The sequence below is a fragment of the Ceratotherium simum genome, chromosome 13, assembly GCF_057802395.1.
Source record: "Ceratotherium simum simum isolate JZ-2026a chromosome 13, ASM5780239v1, whole genome shotgun sequence".
NCBI classification, from domain to species: Eukaryota; Metazoa; Chordata; class Mammalia; order Perissodactyla; family Rhinocerotidae; genus Ceratotherium; species Ceratotherium simum.
In genome coordinates this window covers 47,534,165-47,551,262 of record NC_141912.1, presented here as the reverse complement: position 1 = coordinate 47,551,262, position 17,098 = coordinate 47,534,165, and the positions used below count along the sequence as shown (strand labels likewise).

At 37.2% G+C, this 17,098-nt stretch overlaps 1 protein-coding gene across 1 annotated transcript in view; it reads right to left on the bottom strand.

The window, feature by feature from the left end:
• The window catches only part of CD2AP (CD2 associated protein), a 139,380-nt gene extending 122,768 nt beyond the window's left edge, over positions 1 to 16,612 (bottom strand). Inside the window, exon 1 of the mRNA XM_087438688.1 lies at positions 16,262 to 16,612. Within this exon, the coding sequence (XP_087294814.1) occupies positions 16,262 to 16,265 (4 nt within the window). The 5' untranslated portion in view covers positions 16,266 to 16,612. The remainder of the gene's footprint in view (positions 1 to 16,261) is intronic.
• Between the last annotated feature and the right edge of the window lie 486 nt (positions 16,613 to 17,098).

Genomic DNA, 17,098 nt, shown 5'->3' with positions numbered 1-17,098 from the left:
TATATCCTACAGTTTACACCAAAACATTTCACCTAGTTGTAGAGCCAGTTAGAGTCATCTGGGATATGGTCCAACCCTGAAGAAATCATTAAAAAAAAGCCATAAATCCCATCTGCCCTACTCTCTGATAGAATTCTCCTCTAATTCAGTTACCAAGACCAAAATCAATACAAAAAGGTTAACCCCAATCTTCCAACATCACTTCACTATCTTAGAAACCACAGATTCCATAGAACAAGTCATATGGAAGGAGAAATCCTGACTTATAAATGCACTTTTTTCCAAGTCCCTGACTATTTACTCAATTTTAATAGTGCTTTTGCTCTTAGACATCTACTTAATTATAATGTCTATATTTGGATATGAGAAGTAAGTACTTCAGTGTCCTTTATAATATTCTTATATATAATATGTATATATAAAATATATATATGTAAAAATACACAATGTTCTTCAAATTATTACCATAACGAGTTATGAAGGATATAGCAAAAAATATGTGCTGGCAGTAAATGTCAGTTCAGTACAATAAACCTTCTTTAAATTATGTTAAATTATTCTTTAAATTATTTTTGCCATCTTGCAGAATTATACCAAGTTGTCTTTCATATGTTTTACCCACTTTAACAAAATCTCTACTGAAAAATCCAACTTTAATTTCAACATAGTCCATGTTTTTTCCAGTAAAGTTAACTTATTTTTTAAAAAGTAGTTTGCTGTAAAAGCTATTTTTATACACATGTTAAAGGAGCATTCTATTTTTAATCTTTCTCAGATAAACTACATTCAAAAACACTAATTTCCCATTTATTACAGCTAAATGAACCAGATTCTCCTGTAGTCAGTAAACTTCAAAATAAACTCATCCTAGATATTTGGGGATATTTCTGCCAATATGTGAAAAGTCATCCTAATACCAAAGACTGAAATTATGTTTATTTAACTGATCAATTCTACCAAGCGCCCTCGAACAGCATTAGCACTTGTATGGTCCAGCAATCCACTTTCAAAGCATCTCAAAAGACTGAAGACCTCAAAGAAGCCTATCAGGATGAGAATGAAAAATAAACTGGAGCCACAAGAGATTACAGAATACACAAAGAGATCTGTCAACTCAACACCCTAAAAAGAGATGCTGCAGAGTTGGACCAGACTCAAGAGGCCCAGAGGCATGTGAGAACTTATGAAACTGGGCTGGTTCTTGGATATGTTACCAAGTTTCAAGCCTAAAAATCTCAGTGAAATGGATTAATTTCTACTAAAAAAAAAAAAAAAAAAAACACGCATTACTCAAGAGATTGTTTTTAAATCAACAGATCAATAATCCAGGAATAAAATCATAAAGTGGTCTAAAAATAGCCTCAAAAAACAGTTTCCAAAAGTGGACGATTTGTTTTAAAGGATAACTCTTTCCAAACTACTGTAGAACACAAAACAAGCCTATGAAGCTTCACTGTTTTAAAATAATCATTATTTGAAATAATTTGAAAGCTATTAAGACCAAAGATTGCACTCAGAAATGTACTCTCTCAAATAGATAAGGTTCTAAATAAAATGCCAATAAAGGAAACTCAAATGCATAATTAGATAATTACCCACCACAACTAAGCAGGATCTATCATGGAATAAATTTAAAATTGGAAAATCTGTTTTATCACACAAATAGATGAAATAAGAAAAACCACATGACCCACAGATTCAAAAATAGCACTCAATAAAATTTAGCCTTTGTGTGTGTCTGTGTGAACACAATCCCTCTGATCCCAGTAAAAAGCTCTAACCATTAACCTCAACTTTGCCCCAGAAAACATAAGCTTTGGGGCTAAATTAGCAATTCACTTTCTCTCAGGATAACTAGATTTACAACACGCAAATTCAGAACTAATTTATATTAGGGCAATGGTTCTTAACCAGGATGATTTTCCCCCATAGGAGACACTTGGCAATGTCTGGAGACATTTTTGGTTTTTACAGCTCAGGGAATGCTACTGGCATCTAGTTGGTAGAGTGCTAAGGACGCTGCTAAGCATCCATCAATGCACAGGACAGCCCCCCACAACAAACAATTTCTGGCCCAAAATGTCAACACAATACTGCCAAGGTTGAAAAATTCTGCATAAGGGAAATATGCTCCATATATATTTTCATCTCACACCATATCCCATAAATTCTAGTTGAGTAAAAAAAAAATCTTAAGACACATACACACACACACACACACACACACACACACGGAAGAAAGGAAGGTAGGATGAGGAAGGCAAGGAGGGAGGGAAGGAAATGGAAATGACTATCAAAATTGTGGAGAGAGGAGAAATTTCTAAACTTAAGGCAAACAAAACAATCAAAATTTCAAAGCAAACAAATTGGAAACTGGGAATAAATATTTGCAGCAAACAAGACAAAGAATTAAAAGCATCTGTAAGAACTAAAAAGAAAAATATGACAACCTGGATTGAAAAACAAGTAAAAGAAGCGAAGTATTTAAAATGAAGGACAGCCACTCTAAGAATGTCATCTTCACTTAAAAAAAAAGAAGAAATATTTTTACTTAACAACCTGGCTGCATCAGGGACAGGGGGGTGCTGGTGGAGTATTTTTTTTAAGGAGTCTACTAGTTGTTAATAAATTTTTTTTAAATAGTGATTTTTTTCTAAAAAAAAAAAACACATTGATTTAAAAAAAAAAGGTCTGAAAACCAAGCTTAAAAATCTTAAAATCCAGAAATTTTTAAAAGATTATGCACAAAAATATTGATGGGAATATTACAAAAGTTTTCCGATTGCTCTGCCCTCATAAACACATATTATTTTAATAATGAAAAATCATTTCATGAAAAAATAATATAAACAGTTTACACAAATTCCAAACAGGTTTGAGTTACATGGGCATTCACTAGAGAATGTTTACTTTGGTTTTGGTCAATACAATATAGATAAATATCACAACGGCATCTATTTGGGTCAAATTAACCTTATTCTATATTACACCACTGGTTATATTATACCATTGAGCATTAACCTTTGTTTATTATAGCAAAGGACAAAATATAGAAAGCTATACAAAAATTAACAAAAATATACTTTAAGAAACAATTAGAAGCTTTACAGCCAAAGAAGCAGTAAGATGATAGAAACATTTTAATGGTTCCACCTCTTTTTTCCTATTCAAAAAAATAAATAAAAAGTACTTTTACTTTTTATTTCCAGATCAAATATTCATTTTTACAATAAACCAAAATCTTTACCAGAAACTTATTTGCAGGACTATCTTGACCCATAAATGGAGAAATGCAAAATTAATGAGGACTGCTTAATGTCATTAACCGATGACATTTCATTATTTAGGTTCCCTCAAGTTACCCAGATCCATTGGTCAAAATACTAAGAAAAAGCACATTATCATCCCTCAAGTCCTTTTAGCTATATAATATTAAAATTTCTGTCATTTATTTCCTCAAGTGTGTTAAATATAGAACTTCAGCAACATTTCTTACGCTTTTCAACAGAGATAAGTAAATCCAGTCCTTCTTAACATATCATACACAAAACCCACCCACCCCTCCTTTTTGTATTTCAAACAGAGTGCAAAAGTTTGCCTAGTAGCATATACTCTTACCACATACCCAAAAAAAAAGAAAATGTGGTATAAGCCAATTTTTACACAGTATTACATTCCTTTTAACATTACTAAATCAGATCAAAAAGTGACAGATATCCACGAAAATAACCTTAAAGTTTAGAAAACAAAAAAAGATTTTAATCTCACAAAGACTCATTACTTAAGAATTAGTCCAAAACAAAAAAATCACCATGCAACATGTGATTAATGCCTCCTCCCAAAATGATAAATCTTAAAAACAACAAACATACAAAATTCATCTAAAGAGAAAACAAGTTGGAAAATTCAATTAAATATTCCTCATTCCGATTTTTATTCCCATTATTAACTTTGAGAAAACACTAGAAATTAGTTTTAAGCACCTTTCAAGCCAGATAAAAAATAATACCATATAAATATTTGTCATAAAGTTTTATAGAACTCACCAGAAAAATCCTTTGATAAACTACTGGATATGTAAGTAAAAGACTAATGTGTAACACACAGTTAAAATATGTTAAAAGTCTTTTAAGAGAAAATAATTACCCAAATACATGAGCAATGTGTAATACCAATGCACAATTTTTAGGTGAAAAATATTTAAATTTATTTTTAAACCACATTAGGATAGTCATTTCAATTCATATTGCTTGCTCTCTTTAGCTCACCGTTCTCTCCCTTTCCCAAAATGTCTTAAGAAATAATTAAGATGACATGCTTTGAAATTAGACCAATGCAAGTTTGATCCTGCCTTCTCCACACACAGTCTCTGACCTTGGGTAAGTAACATTCTCTCTCACTTTAATTTCTGAATCTGAAGAATGGGAACAATGATGTTTTACCCCAGAATGCTACTGTGGGGATTAAATGCTCAATAAAATGTCTAGCAATGTAAGCATTCCCTAAATGCTAATAATCAGCAAAATATCAGCTAAAAAGAAATCTTAAGCTTCCCAAAAAATGGGAAGTTGCTACAAAGACAATTTCACTCGCTTTCTAAGTAGACTTTAAAAACATAATGGAGGCCAGCCCAGTGGTGTAGTGGTCAAGTTCACACGCCTTGCTTTGGCAGCCCAGGATTCACAGGTTCAGATCCCGGGCACAGACCTACGAACCACTTATCAAGCCACACTGTGGCAGGCGTCCCACATCTAAAGTAGAGGAAGATGGGCACGGATGTTAGCCCAGGGCCAATCTTCCTCAGCAAAAAGAGGAAGATTGGCAACAGATGTTAGCCCAGGGCTAATCTTCCTCAAAAAAAAAAAAAAAAAGCGTTATGCAGAAATCAAAATATAATGATGTACACCTGAAATTTACATAATGTTATAAACTAATGTTACTGCAATTAAAAACAACATAATGGGGGCCGTCCTGCTGGCACAAGCAGTTAAGTGCCTGCGCTCCGCTGCGGCGGCCCGGAGTTCGCCGGTTGGGATCCCGGGCGCACACCAATGCACCACTTGGCAAGCCATGCTGTGGCGGCGTCCCATATAAAGTGGAGGAAGATGAGGCACGGATGTTAGCCAGGGCCAGTCTTCCTCAGCAAAAAAAAAAAGAGGAGGATTGGCAGATGTTAGCACAGGGCTGATCTTCCTCACAAAAAAAAAAAATAATAATAATGAAGCTATATGGACAACTGCAGAACCTATAATAATCAGAATCATGAAAAACATCTGAAGTAATCATTTGAATTTCTCCATGTTTCTAAGCATTCACCAAAAATAAATGCATGCAGACAAAAAACAAGAACCTAAATTCTTATCATCAAAGAAATGTTAAATTTAAATTACCAAAAAAAACATTATCTGGCCAGGGTTGAGAGCAGGGGACTATGTTTTACTACTCATCTTTGTACTCCCAAACCCCATCACATTGCCTGACGTATAGTACGTACTCAACAGTTATCTGTAGCAGTGAAATGAAAGATATTATATTGCCTAAAATTTTGAATTCTTATTGCAACACAAATATAATCACACTCAATACTGATTCAACAAATATTTCAGTGGCTGCTACTGGAAGGCGCTTCTTCCAGGCACTTGGATACATGTAAGGAAAAAAACGAAGCTCTCTGTGCTCCTGGAGTTTATATTCTAACAGGGTGAGACAGAAATAAACACAGTATATAAGGAAATTACAAAGTAAATTACAATGTGGAGAGGATGGATTAAAAAAAAAAGTAGGGCAGTATAAGGAGGATCAAGAATGCCCATTATCAGTTAATCTCCAAAATATATAAAGAACTCATACAACTCAATAACAAAAAACAAACAACCCAATCAAAAAATGGACAGAAGATATGAACAGACATTTTTCCAAAGAAGATATGCAGATGGCCAAAAGGCACATGAAAAGATGTTCCACATCACTAATCATTAGGGAAATGCAAATCAAAACTACAATGAGATATCACCTTACACTCACTAGAATGGCTATAACTACCAAGACAAAAAATAACAAAAGCTGGAGAGAATGAGAAGAAAAGGGAATCCTCATACACTGCTGGTGGGAATGCAAACTAGTGCAGCCACTATGGAAAACAGTACAGAGATTTCTCAAAAAATTAAAAATAGAAATACCATACGACCCAGCTATCCCACTACTGGGTACTTATCCAAAGAACTTGAAATTAACAATTCAAAGAGACTTATGCACCCCCATGTTCGCTGCAGCATTATTCACAATAGCCAAGACGTGGAAGCAACCCAAGTGCCCATCAACTGATGAATCGATACAGAAGATGTGGTATGTATACACATACACAAACACACACACACACACACAAATACTACTCAGCCATAAAAAAAGACAAAATCGTCCCATTTGCAACATGGACAGACCTTGAGAGTATTATGTTAAGCAAAATAAGCCAGACAGAGAAGAACACACACTGCATGATTTCACTTATATGTGGAAGATAAACAAATGCATGGACAAACAGAACAGATCAGTGGTTACCAGAGGGGAAGGGGGTTGGGGAGCAGGCACAAGGGATAAAGGTGCACATATATATGGTAACTGACAAATAATAATGTACAACTGAAATTTCACAGTGTCATAAACTATTATGACCTCAATAAAATAAAAACAAATAAAAATTAAAAAAGAATGTCCATTATCTGTAACCCAAATGACACCTCTCAGAGGAAGAGTTAGGAATTCATTCCACATTTTATAGTGATTAAGAATACAAGCACTGGAATAGGATTGCGTGGATTCAGTAGTAACTACTATTCTGTGCTTTCTTCCTAATCTGTAAAATGAGAAAAATAACAGTACCCAAAAATGTATAGATTTGTAGTGAGAATCAAATGAGATAATGCCTGTAAAGTGCTTAAAATTATGCCTGAAACAGAGGTACCTAATAAATGTTCACATCTATCACAAAATACTGCAATCTCCCCACTAATGATTAAGCAATCTGAGTGCAAGAATCTTGCCCACTTTTTTATTTTGAGTGCTTCTGTCTGTGCTGATATACACAAAGGCCTCAAGAAACATCTGTCGAATTTAAACCAAAGTATTTACTGACAAGATAGAATTATAATTATTATTATGCTGGAAAAAAACAATTAGTGTGTGATGTGACTGATTAAAAAGAACTAGAAATGTTGGAATGTGGAAAGAAATCACATAATAGCTATTTAACAGTCCTTCAGAACTTTTTTCAGATCATAAACCTCACCGAAAATCCAATAAAAGATATAGACCCTTTACCCAGAACAATTCTACCACAAAGACCCAAGCAAAATTTTACTTGTTTAAAACTGACAGGCTTCTGAAATATTTTCCCTATGTCATTTCTGAAAACTTATTACATCCCCAATAATTATTTCTGTTTTCCTTTTGAGCTCTTGATCAAGAGTATTCATTTATTTGTGAAATACTACTCTTAAATCTTACTTATCTCTGAAGTTAAGCACCATAAACTGAAAAAACAGCTCTCTTATTACTAAGGCCAAGTTATACTTCAAGAAACAATCCAAATGTCATTCAAAAGCTTCAAATTCTCTAACAGATCATAGGCCAAATGCCAAAAACCACATTTTATTTAGAAAACAGAATGAAATAACTTCAGGCCTATTACACACAATCCACTAAAGTGAGCATTTTTTTCCATGAGAAAATATACTGTAGTTGTTTAATTACAATAAATTATCACTAATTAAATATCTAATCAGAGTTAATCAGATACAGCCAAAAATGGCTTATCATTGACAAACCCTAAAAAAGTACAGTTCCTTATATAATAATTTACAGCTGCATAATACTTTAAAAATATTTTCACATATACTCACATTAGATTCACAACCAACCTATAAGGCTTACATTCTAAAACTGCACTGTCTAGCTAGTAACCACCAGCCACAGGTGACTACTGAGCACTTGAATTGTGGCTAGTCCAAACAGAGATGCTATATAAACGTAAAATACACAGCAGATTTCAAAGAAAGAAAAAAAACGTAAATTATCTCATTAATAACTTTTTACAGTGAATACATGTTGAAATGATGTATTTTCTTTAACCCAACAAGTCCAAAATATTAAAATTAATTTCACCTGTTCCTTTTTACTTTTTTAACATGGCTACTAGGAAATTTTAAATTATATACTTAATTTATCACTTTTGTATGCCTCAAAGAACATGTGTATACTTGCTTCACAACATCCATTTAAAATGGTATAATTTTACATTTCAACCAATGTTGTTGAAGTTATTTTAAATTTTTCTAAGCACATTAAGCCCTTATGCTTAAATTTGTTTAACATGATAAATTGTAGATTCATATAAAAATATCTCTCATCTGCAAAATAGATGATTTTCCCTTTACTTACTAGAAGCATGTAACATCAATGTAACATACATGGAGTAGGCAATCAGCAGACCCATCTGACAAAATGCTTAATAGCCCAGATTACTGATTCTCTACTAAAGCGATTTAGGAGCCTCAATGAGTCATACAGAAAGGATTAAACAGTTTATTTCTAAAAAGAAAGTCAGACCTCATCCACCAACTTAAAATAGTAGCTCCATTAGGCAACATTCTGTTAGCCTGGTTTAGGTGGACATATTTCAATATACTTAAGTTTTGTATTATTCATTAGACTGACCCCCTCGCCCCAATTACTCCAAATTAAAGTATTATTAAATCATAGACTTAGTGGACACATAGCAGGCTCTCAAATTTCTACTAGTTATTAACGGTGTTAAATTTTTTAAATAGAATAAAATAAGTGATGTGGTCTCTTGCATCAATAAGCTCAGGGCAAGTAAGGTCATTACATATGAAATGAAGAGAATAACAAAGGAGTTTTCATTTAGGCTTTAAACTATGAGGTTCTAATTATAAGTTCAATTGGGTTTTAGAGAATATAAAAAATATAAGAAATTTTTGTGGGAAAGGGGGTATCTTGAGATTTAAAATACAGCCTTTACATTTCCATTTGACATTCATTCTGAACTCTCAACAGATTTACTTTCATCATTTAAGGTAATTTTTTTAACTGCTTCATAAAATGTGTTTGATAAGAATGGTCCAATTAGTAGTAAATAAAGAGTCTTCGACTTACGTAACATGTGCGCACACACGCATGCGTATACACACACTCCAAAACAGCAAGGCAAAATACTCATCAGAGGGCAACCTGCTGCAGCAGAGCAGGAATTTTAATTAAAGTCTAATATAAAACTTTGATATCAGAACACATTTCTAAGTAAATTAAAAGCTGTTTCTAACATAAAGAATGAGGAAAAAATGCAGAAGAGTATACATTTGAAAATCTAACTTCGTATGTTTCCTAAAAACATTATACTTTAACCAACACTATATGTTCTCAATTTTACAAATATACGAACTTCTATACTTATAATCCAAAACAAACAATTTGGCACTTGATTATTACAATAATCGTGATAAATAAATACTCTTAAGAATGATACTCTTACAGTTAATAAAGTCAGTCTAGATGTTAGGTAAATTTCTGGCCTCCTCAGTACTGGGACACTGATAGATACTAAGAAGGTTAAAACAGTTTTAATATTTCAGGTAAAAGAATCTTAAAGATATCAGTTCAAATGAAGGCATGATTCACTGTAAAGACTCAGTGCCAGGAGTAGATAAAAAACTATCTTGGCTCCTGCCAAGTACTCACTCACTATGTCACCGTCAAATTAATGAGACATGAACAAATCCTATTTGCCTTCCAATGCAGGAATCTATATCCAGACATTCCTTATGTTTCTACTATTACATTTTAACATTTCCGACATTGGAATATATCCTCTTAATGTACTACATTCCCTCTCGTTTGGATTTCTAATGATTCACATGTTAAGTTTTATTCCTATCACGTTAAGTCTTATTCCCATCACAACACATTCATGACACTCATCAGCAACTGGAGAGAAGGAGAGGCTGGAGCATTTATATCAGAATCTCTAGGGTTTGTGGGAAATTTTTTAAAAATCCAGATGATTCTAATAACATGCCCAACCCCTAACACGGCTATAAACCAAAACATATTTTTCCTAATTCCCCTAGTGCCTAGCATGGCATTAACCACATTCCTCACATTAAGGCAAATACTCCTTGATTAATCAATCTCTCATCTAAAGCTCCTTTCTCTGATGATGTGACCTTGTGATAGAGAACCTTTCTCTTAATGTTGTTGGTAACTGTTTGTCACTGTTACCATAGTTAAAGTATTTTTCTACTAGAAACTCCTAGTGATTAGATGCCACACGGTAACTCTCGGAATTACCTGGCCATTGAATCGTCAAAAAGAACCTGAGCTAAGTGGCACAAAATAGATACTGGAACTTTGGATCTCATGTTAGGCACCTCTGTTTTTAAACTAGTTAAGAAACAATGGGATCATGCTGGGAAGTTTAATAAAGCATACAAAATTTGAAAGGTTATAAAATGCAAGTGAACTGGAGGCACTGGAAAGGATTGATATGGTATAAATAGGTTCTAGGAAAGACAAGAGTCCATAACACTGCCATATCTGACACCAGATCAACAGCTTAGGCTAGATATCAATTTAGAATAATGAATTTTTAAAAAACAGAGTTTCGTCTTAGAGTAAAATTTCTTTAAGTGCAAACAACTAGTAAATATGCTTTCGGTTGAATGAAAGCAGTTGATAAGAGAACAGAACACCCAGGCACCTGAGACCTTCAGAAATTAACAAGCAAAAACCAAAACAAAAGAAAAAAGAGGTAATGTCAAATTTAGTCCAAAGCAGGAAACATTTAGGAGCCCAGAAGGAAAATGCCTTCCTCATTTAGGGCTAACACTAAGATTACAACTGAAAAAGTAAAGTATTACAGCACGGTCTCAGGTCAGAGAAGCCCTAGTAAGATTATGAAGAGAATTCTATCTGCTTAGTAGTGGTAATAAATGAGTCTATGAGCTAGTCTGAACATCCATCTAACATAAACCTAAAAGACAGCTGTGGGGGAGTGTGAGGGAGGACTGAAAAAGACAGATACACACTACAAAAAAATCCCAAGAAAAGTCTTTCTTAATAACTAGCTTTACACTACTTTAGTGAAACCAAGGCACCAACAATTAGTAGTACTTTCAAATTTCTTATGCTTTACTTGCCTGTTTATTATTATATTGGCAGCTATGACTACTTAACACTGTTAAGGATTGTGTGCTTGTTCCTGAAACAGCAGAGTATACTGAAACTTTGTAATCTGCTTTGTACTGGGTCTGAAAGAAAGGAACTCAGGTAAAAAAGAGACAGCAGCAAAGAAGCAGACACATCAAATCCCTGAGACCAAATAAACACAGGGAGTGCTAGACTGTGACCACAGAACATCTTTGAGCATTTAGACAGAGGATCTAATTTTAGCCCAGTTATCCAGAACCACTTATATCACACAGATCCAGCTACTAATGTAGACTATAATCCCAAGACAGAAAACATGTATACAGCATCTATAGCTTAGGAGGTCAACATCTTGTCAAGATCACTGTTTGGCTCACTCTCAACAATTTCAATAACCAAGGTCATTTTTGTTCCTGGGAACAAATATCTAACTCGTATCTCTCATAAGAAATCTGAACTCCGTCTGGTTGTTCCCCTGTGGCTAGGTCTTCGAGGCCTACTGCCAAACCCCATTTCCTCCCTTTTCGCCCAAGATGCCAGTCTGAACCTCTACCTAGTGCCTGCTACCAACCACCATGCCACTCGCACACCAAGCTGGCCTGCTCCATCTGTCTACACACTGCCTTTTGCTACACATATCCCTATACTGAAAAGCTGACTGTAGGCATACGTGGACCTTCATCCAAATTTCTCAGACCAGTGTTCTGGTCTCTCTCCCATCTAGAAAGACCTAAATCCTGTTTGAGGTCAATCTGTCTAGTAGTTGGATATCAAATCCTACAAGTAAGCAAGTTACAGCTCCATCATAATGATTTCCCAATTTACCTAAATTTCAATCACATCATATTAGCTTTTATTCACCCTTGCTTCTCTAAACACAAACTCTGAAAACTTTCAGATTTCTCACAACTTGCTTCACCAGTCTACCTAGGAAGCAGATCTGCAGTTCTGTCCTATTCTCACACAAACCAAGAATCGTTACACCTCTTTCTTTGCCTATCTGCAAGCCCTCGACACAGCACCACTGCTCTATATACATTAGAAAATTAAAGATTTATTATACTTAAAATACATTTAATAGAGCAGGATATTCCATGACAGAGGAGGGGAGAAAAAAATCACAGATTCAGACTATGTATCAATAAAAATTTGGAGAGGTTTTTTTTTGGTTTTTTTTTTTTTTTGGTTTTATTTTGCTGAGGAAGATTAGCCCTGAGCTAATATCTGTGGCCAATCTTCCCCTATTTTGTATGGGGGTCGCTGCCAGAGCATGGCCGACAAGTGGTGTAGGTTCCGGGATCTGAACCACGAACCCAGGCCACCGAAGCACAGCACACAAACTTAACCACTATGCCACCAGGCTGGCCCCTGGAGGTATTTTTGATTGGCAATATGGAATGAACCAAAAGCACTTCATGTTTATAACTTTTTTTTTATCTTAAATGCCTTAAAATTTAGATCATATTAAGTTAATGCGACAACATTTTACTTTGCAAATCCCTCAGAGAGATATACGGCTAACTTCAGGCTAGTTTCTATATGGAAAGATAAAATATTATGAATGTGTATTTTCACGCTTAATGTGATTCTATAGAATTGTTACTATTCAAAGTTTGAAACACTTAGAAAAATGTGATCGTGAGTCCTTACTAATTAAGGAATACAACTGATTATTAGATTTGCTAGTGATCCAACTTTGAAACAAAAACTTCCTAATATTCCTCTTTCATGCTCTGGATTAGTTTAACTGAAATTAATCCTGAGATTGAAAGGTGAGCCATTAGCAGGCAATTTCCATTCGCCACTAATTATCTGTATAAATCAAGATTTTCTCCAAACAGTGCAACAAAGTAAAACAAAGAAATAAATCACTCTATTACAGAAGTGCATTCTAAACCCACTGTATATTTCTGTCCATTAAAACTGCCTCATAATTTAAACATGTTGACTTGTTATATATGTGAGCTTATAAAAAAATAAACTGAAAAGTTCATAAGTTCATGTAAAATTAAGAGAAATTCAACCCTTAAAATCCTCTTTTTCAAACATAAAAATTCACATACAGTAAATTCACATTTGTGCTGTATGCTTTCTGTCTAATTCTGCTCCAAAATGCAGATGTACTTTTGGAAGAAAAATAAGTATTGCCTTTCTATCTCTCTAAAGATCTCTCCAAAGTCTTTCACACAGAGTGCCTCAAATGATAAGCATTCTACCACATTTAACAAATGTAGAAACTAAAAACAGTGCTTTAGTTTAACATCAAATTCAAATGTCTCTACTAGTACTCACTGCACTTAGTTTTTCCTAAACTATTAAACTTACTACCAATAAGGGACTTACTTACAGTATACCCAACATTGAAAAAAAATATCTTCCTACATAATTTTTGTAAGGATACATTACATAATATTCAGTTTCTGCATTGGTACAAAATCATCTCATCCCACTGGTCCTTTAAATAGAATATGCTGCTTCTAACAAAGGTCAAAAGTTGAGAATTGTTTTTTTTCAAGTTGGTGCAAGAATTAGGGAAATCATTTGAAAATGAAAATAACAGCAACTAGCACTGGCCCTGTTCTAAGCACTTTACAAGTATTAGCTCATTCGACCCTCCTAACATCCTATGAGGTTGACATTTTTATCCCATTTATAGATTAAGAAACTGAAGCACAGAGAGGTTAAGTGACTTGCTCAGTCACAACAGCTAGTAGGTGGAAGAGCCAAGATTTGACCCTAAGCTGTCCTAGTCCACAGCCCATGCTCTTAACTCTGTAGCTGTACCACCTAAATGTAGGAACCACTACTTAACAGATATCCAAGTTATTTCAAAACAAAGAAATTAAAGATTTTTTTCATTTTGTGACAAACCCGATGAAATATCATATAAATATTTTATGCTATCATCTTAAATCATAATAAAGACTGCTAACAAAACCAAGCAAATAAGATTTATATTAAAGAGGAAACTCCCTTTAAACGATTTTGATAATTTTAGTATTACATGATCAATAAATTTAAAGTACACCTTCATATGGAAGTGTCTGAAAGATATCTTTCAAAAATTAACTACAAATGCCCCCCAGGAACCAACCTTCAAAATACATTCTGGGTAGTCAAGTTGAGAGGATGCAAATATGACACTTTACCAAGATAATCTGGCAACTCACCTAACCAGAACACAGCAAGGAAGTCACTAAGAAAAGGCCTCTGGACAATTAAAATAGATACTCCAATGTCCAAGTATTGATATCCATTTACTTTTCTCAAGAAAGGATCTCATACACTAAGTAAGGGTCTATTTATCTTTCCCTTATGCAGAACTACAAATCTGAATATGATTTCCACACTTGCAGAAAAATTTGAGAAGAGAGGGTGAAGGGGGACATCAATCACAGTGACAAGCACATCCAACAGCAAAGCAGAAAAATATTTATTTAAATAGCTTCGAAATGCAAAGGAACCTGATCAACAGTCCCACATACAATCCGAGAGATCCTCAAGGCATCACAGTAACTGACAGTCACAAATGATGACCCTAGGTCATCAAGAGGTTTAATTACAGTCTGCATCCTATTTAAGACAGAAGAATTGCATATTTAATTTTAGTACGATTTTCATCCAAAGCGGTTAAAGTGGTTTTACAATTTGATGCTTAAAGGAATAAACCCTCAATTACCCAGTAAGCTCAACTAATCAATTAGAAAGGAATTCATTTCCAAGTTCCAAACTGCAAAGGTTTGACTGTTTCTGAGTTTAAGAGCACTTTGAGTACAAAAGTTACCTGAAAGCAAGAGGGAGATGAGGGAACATACAAGTTGAAAGTCTAAGAAAAAACAGAAAAGCTAGGCGAACGTCTATAAACACTACGCTTAAAGCATTTCTCACAAAACAATGTGAGGGCAGAAGGTGCCACATCAGCAGTACTCTGTCCTGCTTCTAAATCATGTTAGTTTCATGAATTATTAATTTCGGTTAATTGTTGATACGAAGCAGTACCAACTTCTCAACTGCAAAATGTGATAGCGTCCTCCTGCAAAAATCAGGATTACTCGTACAAAACTCAACAAAACCAAAACTGGAATTACTCTTACAGAACATGCTTATGCCTTAAGGTGACACAAATTTATGCTTTATGGTGGCACGCATTTGATTTGAGGAGGGAAGCGGTTATCTTTTAAATTGCTTTTAATTTTTGAAGGATAGAGGGAGATAGTGCCTAGCCCACACTGAACTTTGTTACCAAAAGAATTGTTACACTACTCAACAAAACTCCCTTTCAAAGCAGGCTGCAACATATTCTACCCTCTCTAGCTCCAAACAAATCTTTAAAGCACATAGTAAATAATATATAAGGCCTTGTACTTTTCTCTCCTCTAGCAAGGAAGTCTCACTCCAAACAGGAAACCGCTTCTCAAAGGGTTCAACCCTGAAATCCTATCAAACCCCAACCCGGTCCTCAGGAAGAGATTGAATATTCAAGTGCCAACACACTTGCCTAGATAGAAAACGGAGTAAACACTCAAGCTTCCCTATCCTTGAGGCATCCCTTAAGCGGGGGGGGCGGAAACTGCCTTTTCTAACAGCAGCAAACTTTTTAAAACGCCAATCTATATACAACGCCTCACAGAGGATAAAGAAGTTGAAAGTGCTACTTTGTCAAGTTTTTCGATCACCCTCCCCCACCGACCAGGAAGGGGGAGGGAAGGAAGGGGCTGGGGAACGGAGGGAAGCTCGGGGCTGAGTTTCGCTGGGCAAGGGGCGAAGAGGAGTGGCCGGGCGCCCTCGCCCCCCATTCCCGCACCTTCCCCGGGAGCAGGGAAAGAGGCGGGGAGGGGAGCGCGCGAGGAGGCACCCGCGAGCCCTCCGACCCATTTCTCCGCGAGGAGAGCAAGGTGGAAGGCAGGGCGAGGAGGGCGGGGGGAGGGGGCGCCGGTGCCGAGCAGGGGCGGACCCCCGTCCCCTCCCCGCGGACACCGAGAGGGGAACCCGCCTCACCGCCTCGGGAGGGGCCGGCGGGAAGCGCCCCCGAGTCTCTTACCCATGCTGGGGGCTCCCGCGGGGAGAAGCCCGGCGCCCGCTGCTCTCCTCCTGCTCGCGCGGCCGCTCTGGCGGCAGCAGGCGGGCCCTGTGCGCGCTCGTGCCCCTCCTGAGCTCAGGCGGAGCCAGGAGGCGCCTCCATCCGCCCGCGGCGCTCCCCACACAGTCCCGTCAGCGCGGCCCGTGAGGAAGACGCGGCGGCGGCGGCAGCTCCTCCGCCGAAGCCGCGGCGGCGGGAGGGCCCTCCCCCGCCCGCCCAAACGGCGGCTTTCCCACCCCTGGTCGCTCCTGCAGGGGGTGGGACCTGCTGGTTCGTCCCGGCCGCTGGCTCCAACCCGAAGCGCCGCCCGGGAGCCCGCCCCCTCGCCGCGCCCTCGGCACCCGCCGTTCTAGAACGCGACGCCAAAGACTGGGGGGGAGACTCGGACAGCAGCCGGGAAGGTGCCGGGAGCTGGGCCCGGGAGGAGACAAATCTCGCGAGAATCCCTCGTTCTCCCTGCCCCGCCCCCGCCGCGTTCCGGCTCACCGCCCGGCCCCCCGGCTGGTGCCAGGTGCGGTGACGTCACGGCCGGGGGTCGCGCGCGGGCCGCGTCCAGGTGCGGCGAGCGGATGGGGGAGGAATGCGGCGGAGCTGTGGCTGGTCTTCCGCCCTGTAGTGCGGCACAGCTGGGCCGGGGGTTTGGTATGGTTTGTCGCCTCAGAGGAGTATAAAGAGTTTTTGCTGATAGGCAAAGCGAGCCTGGGTTGCCCCACTTTTCGCAGTGGCGATGCGGTGTTGCATTTTGCAGAGCAGCAGGCTGTGGGGGACCTGAAAGAAAAGAGGTGGCGAGGGAAAGGG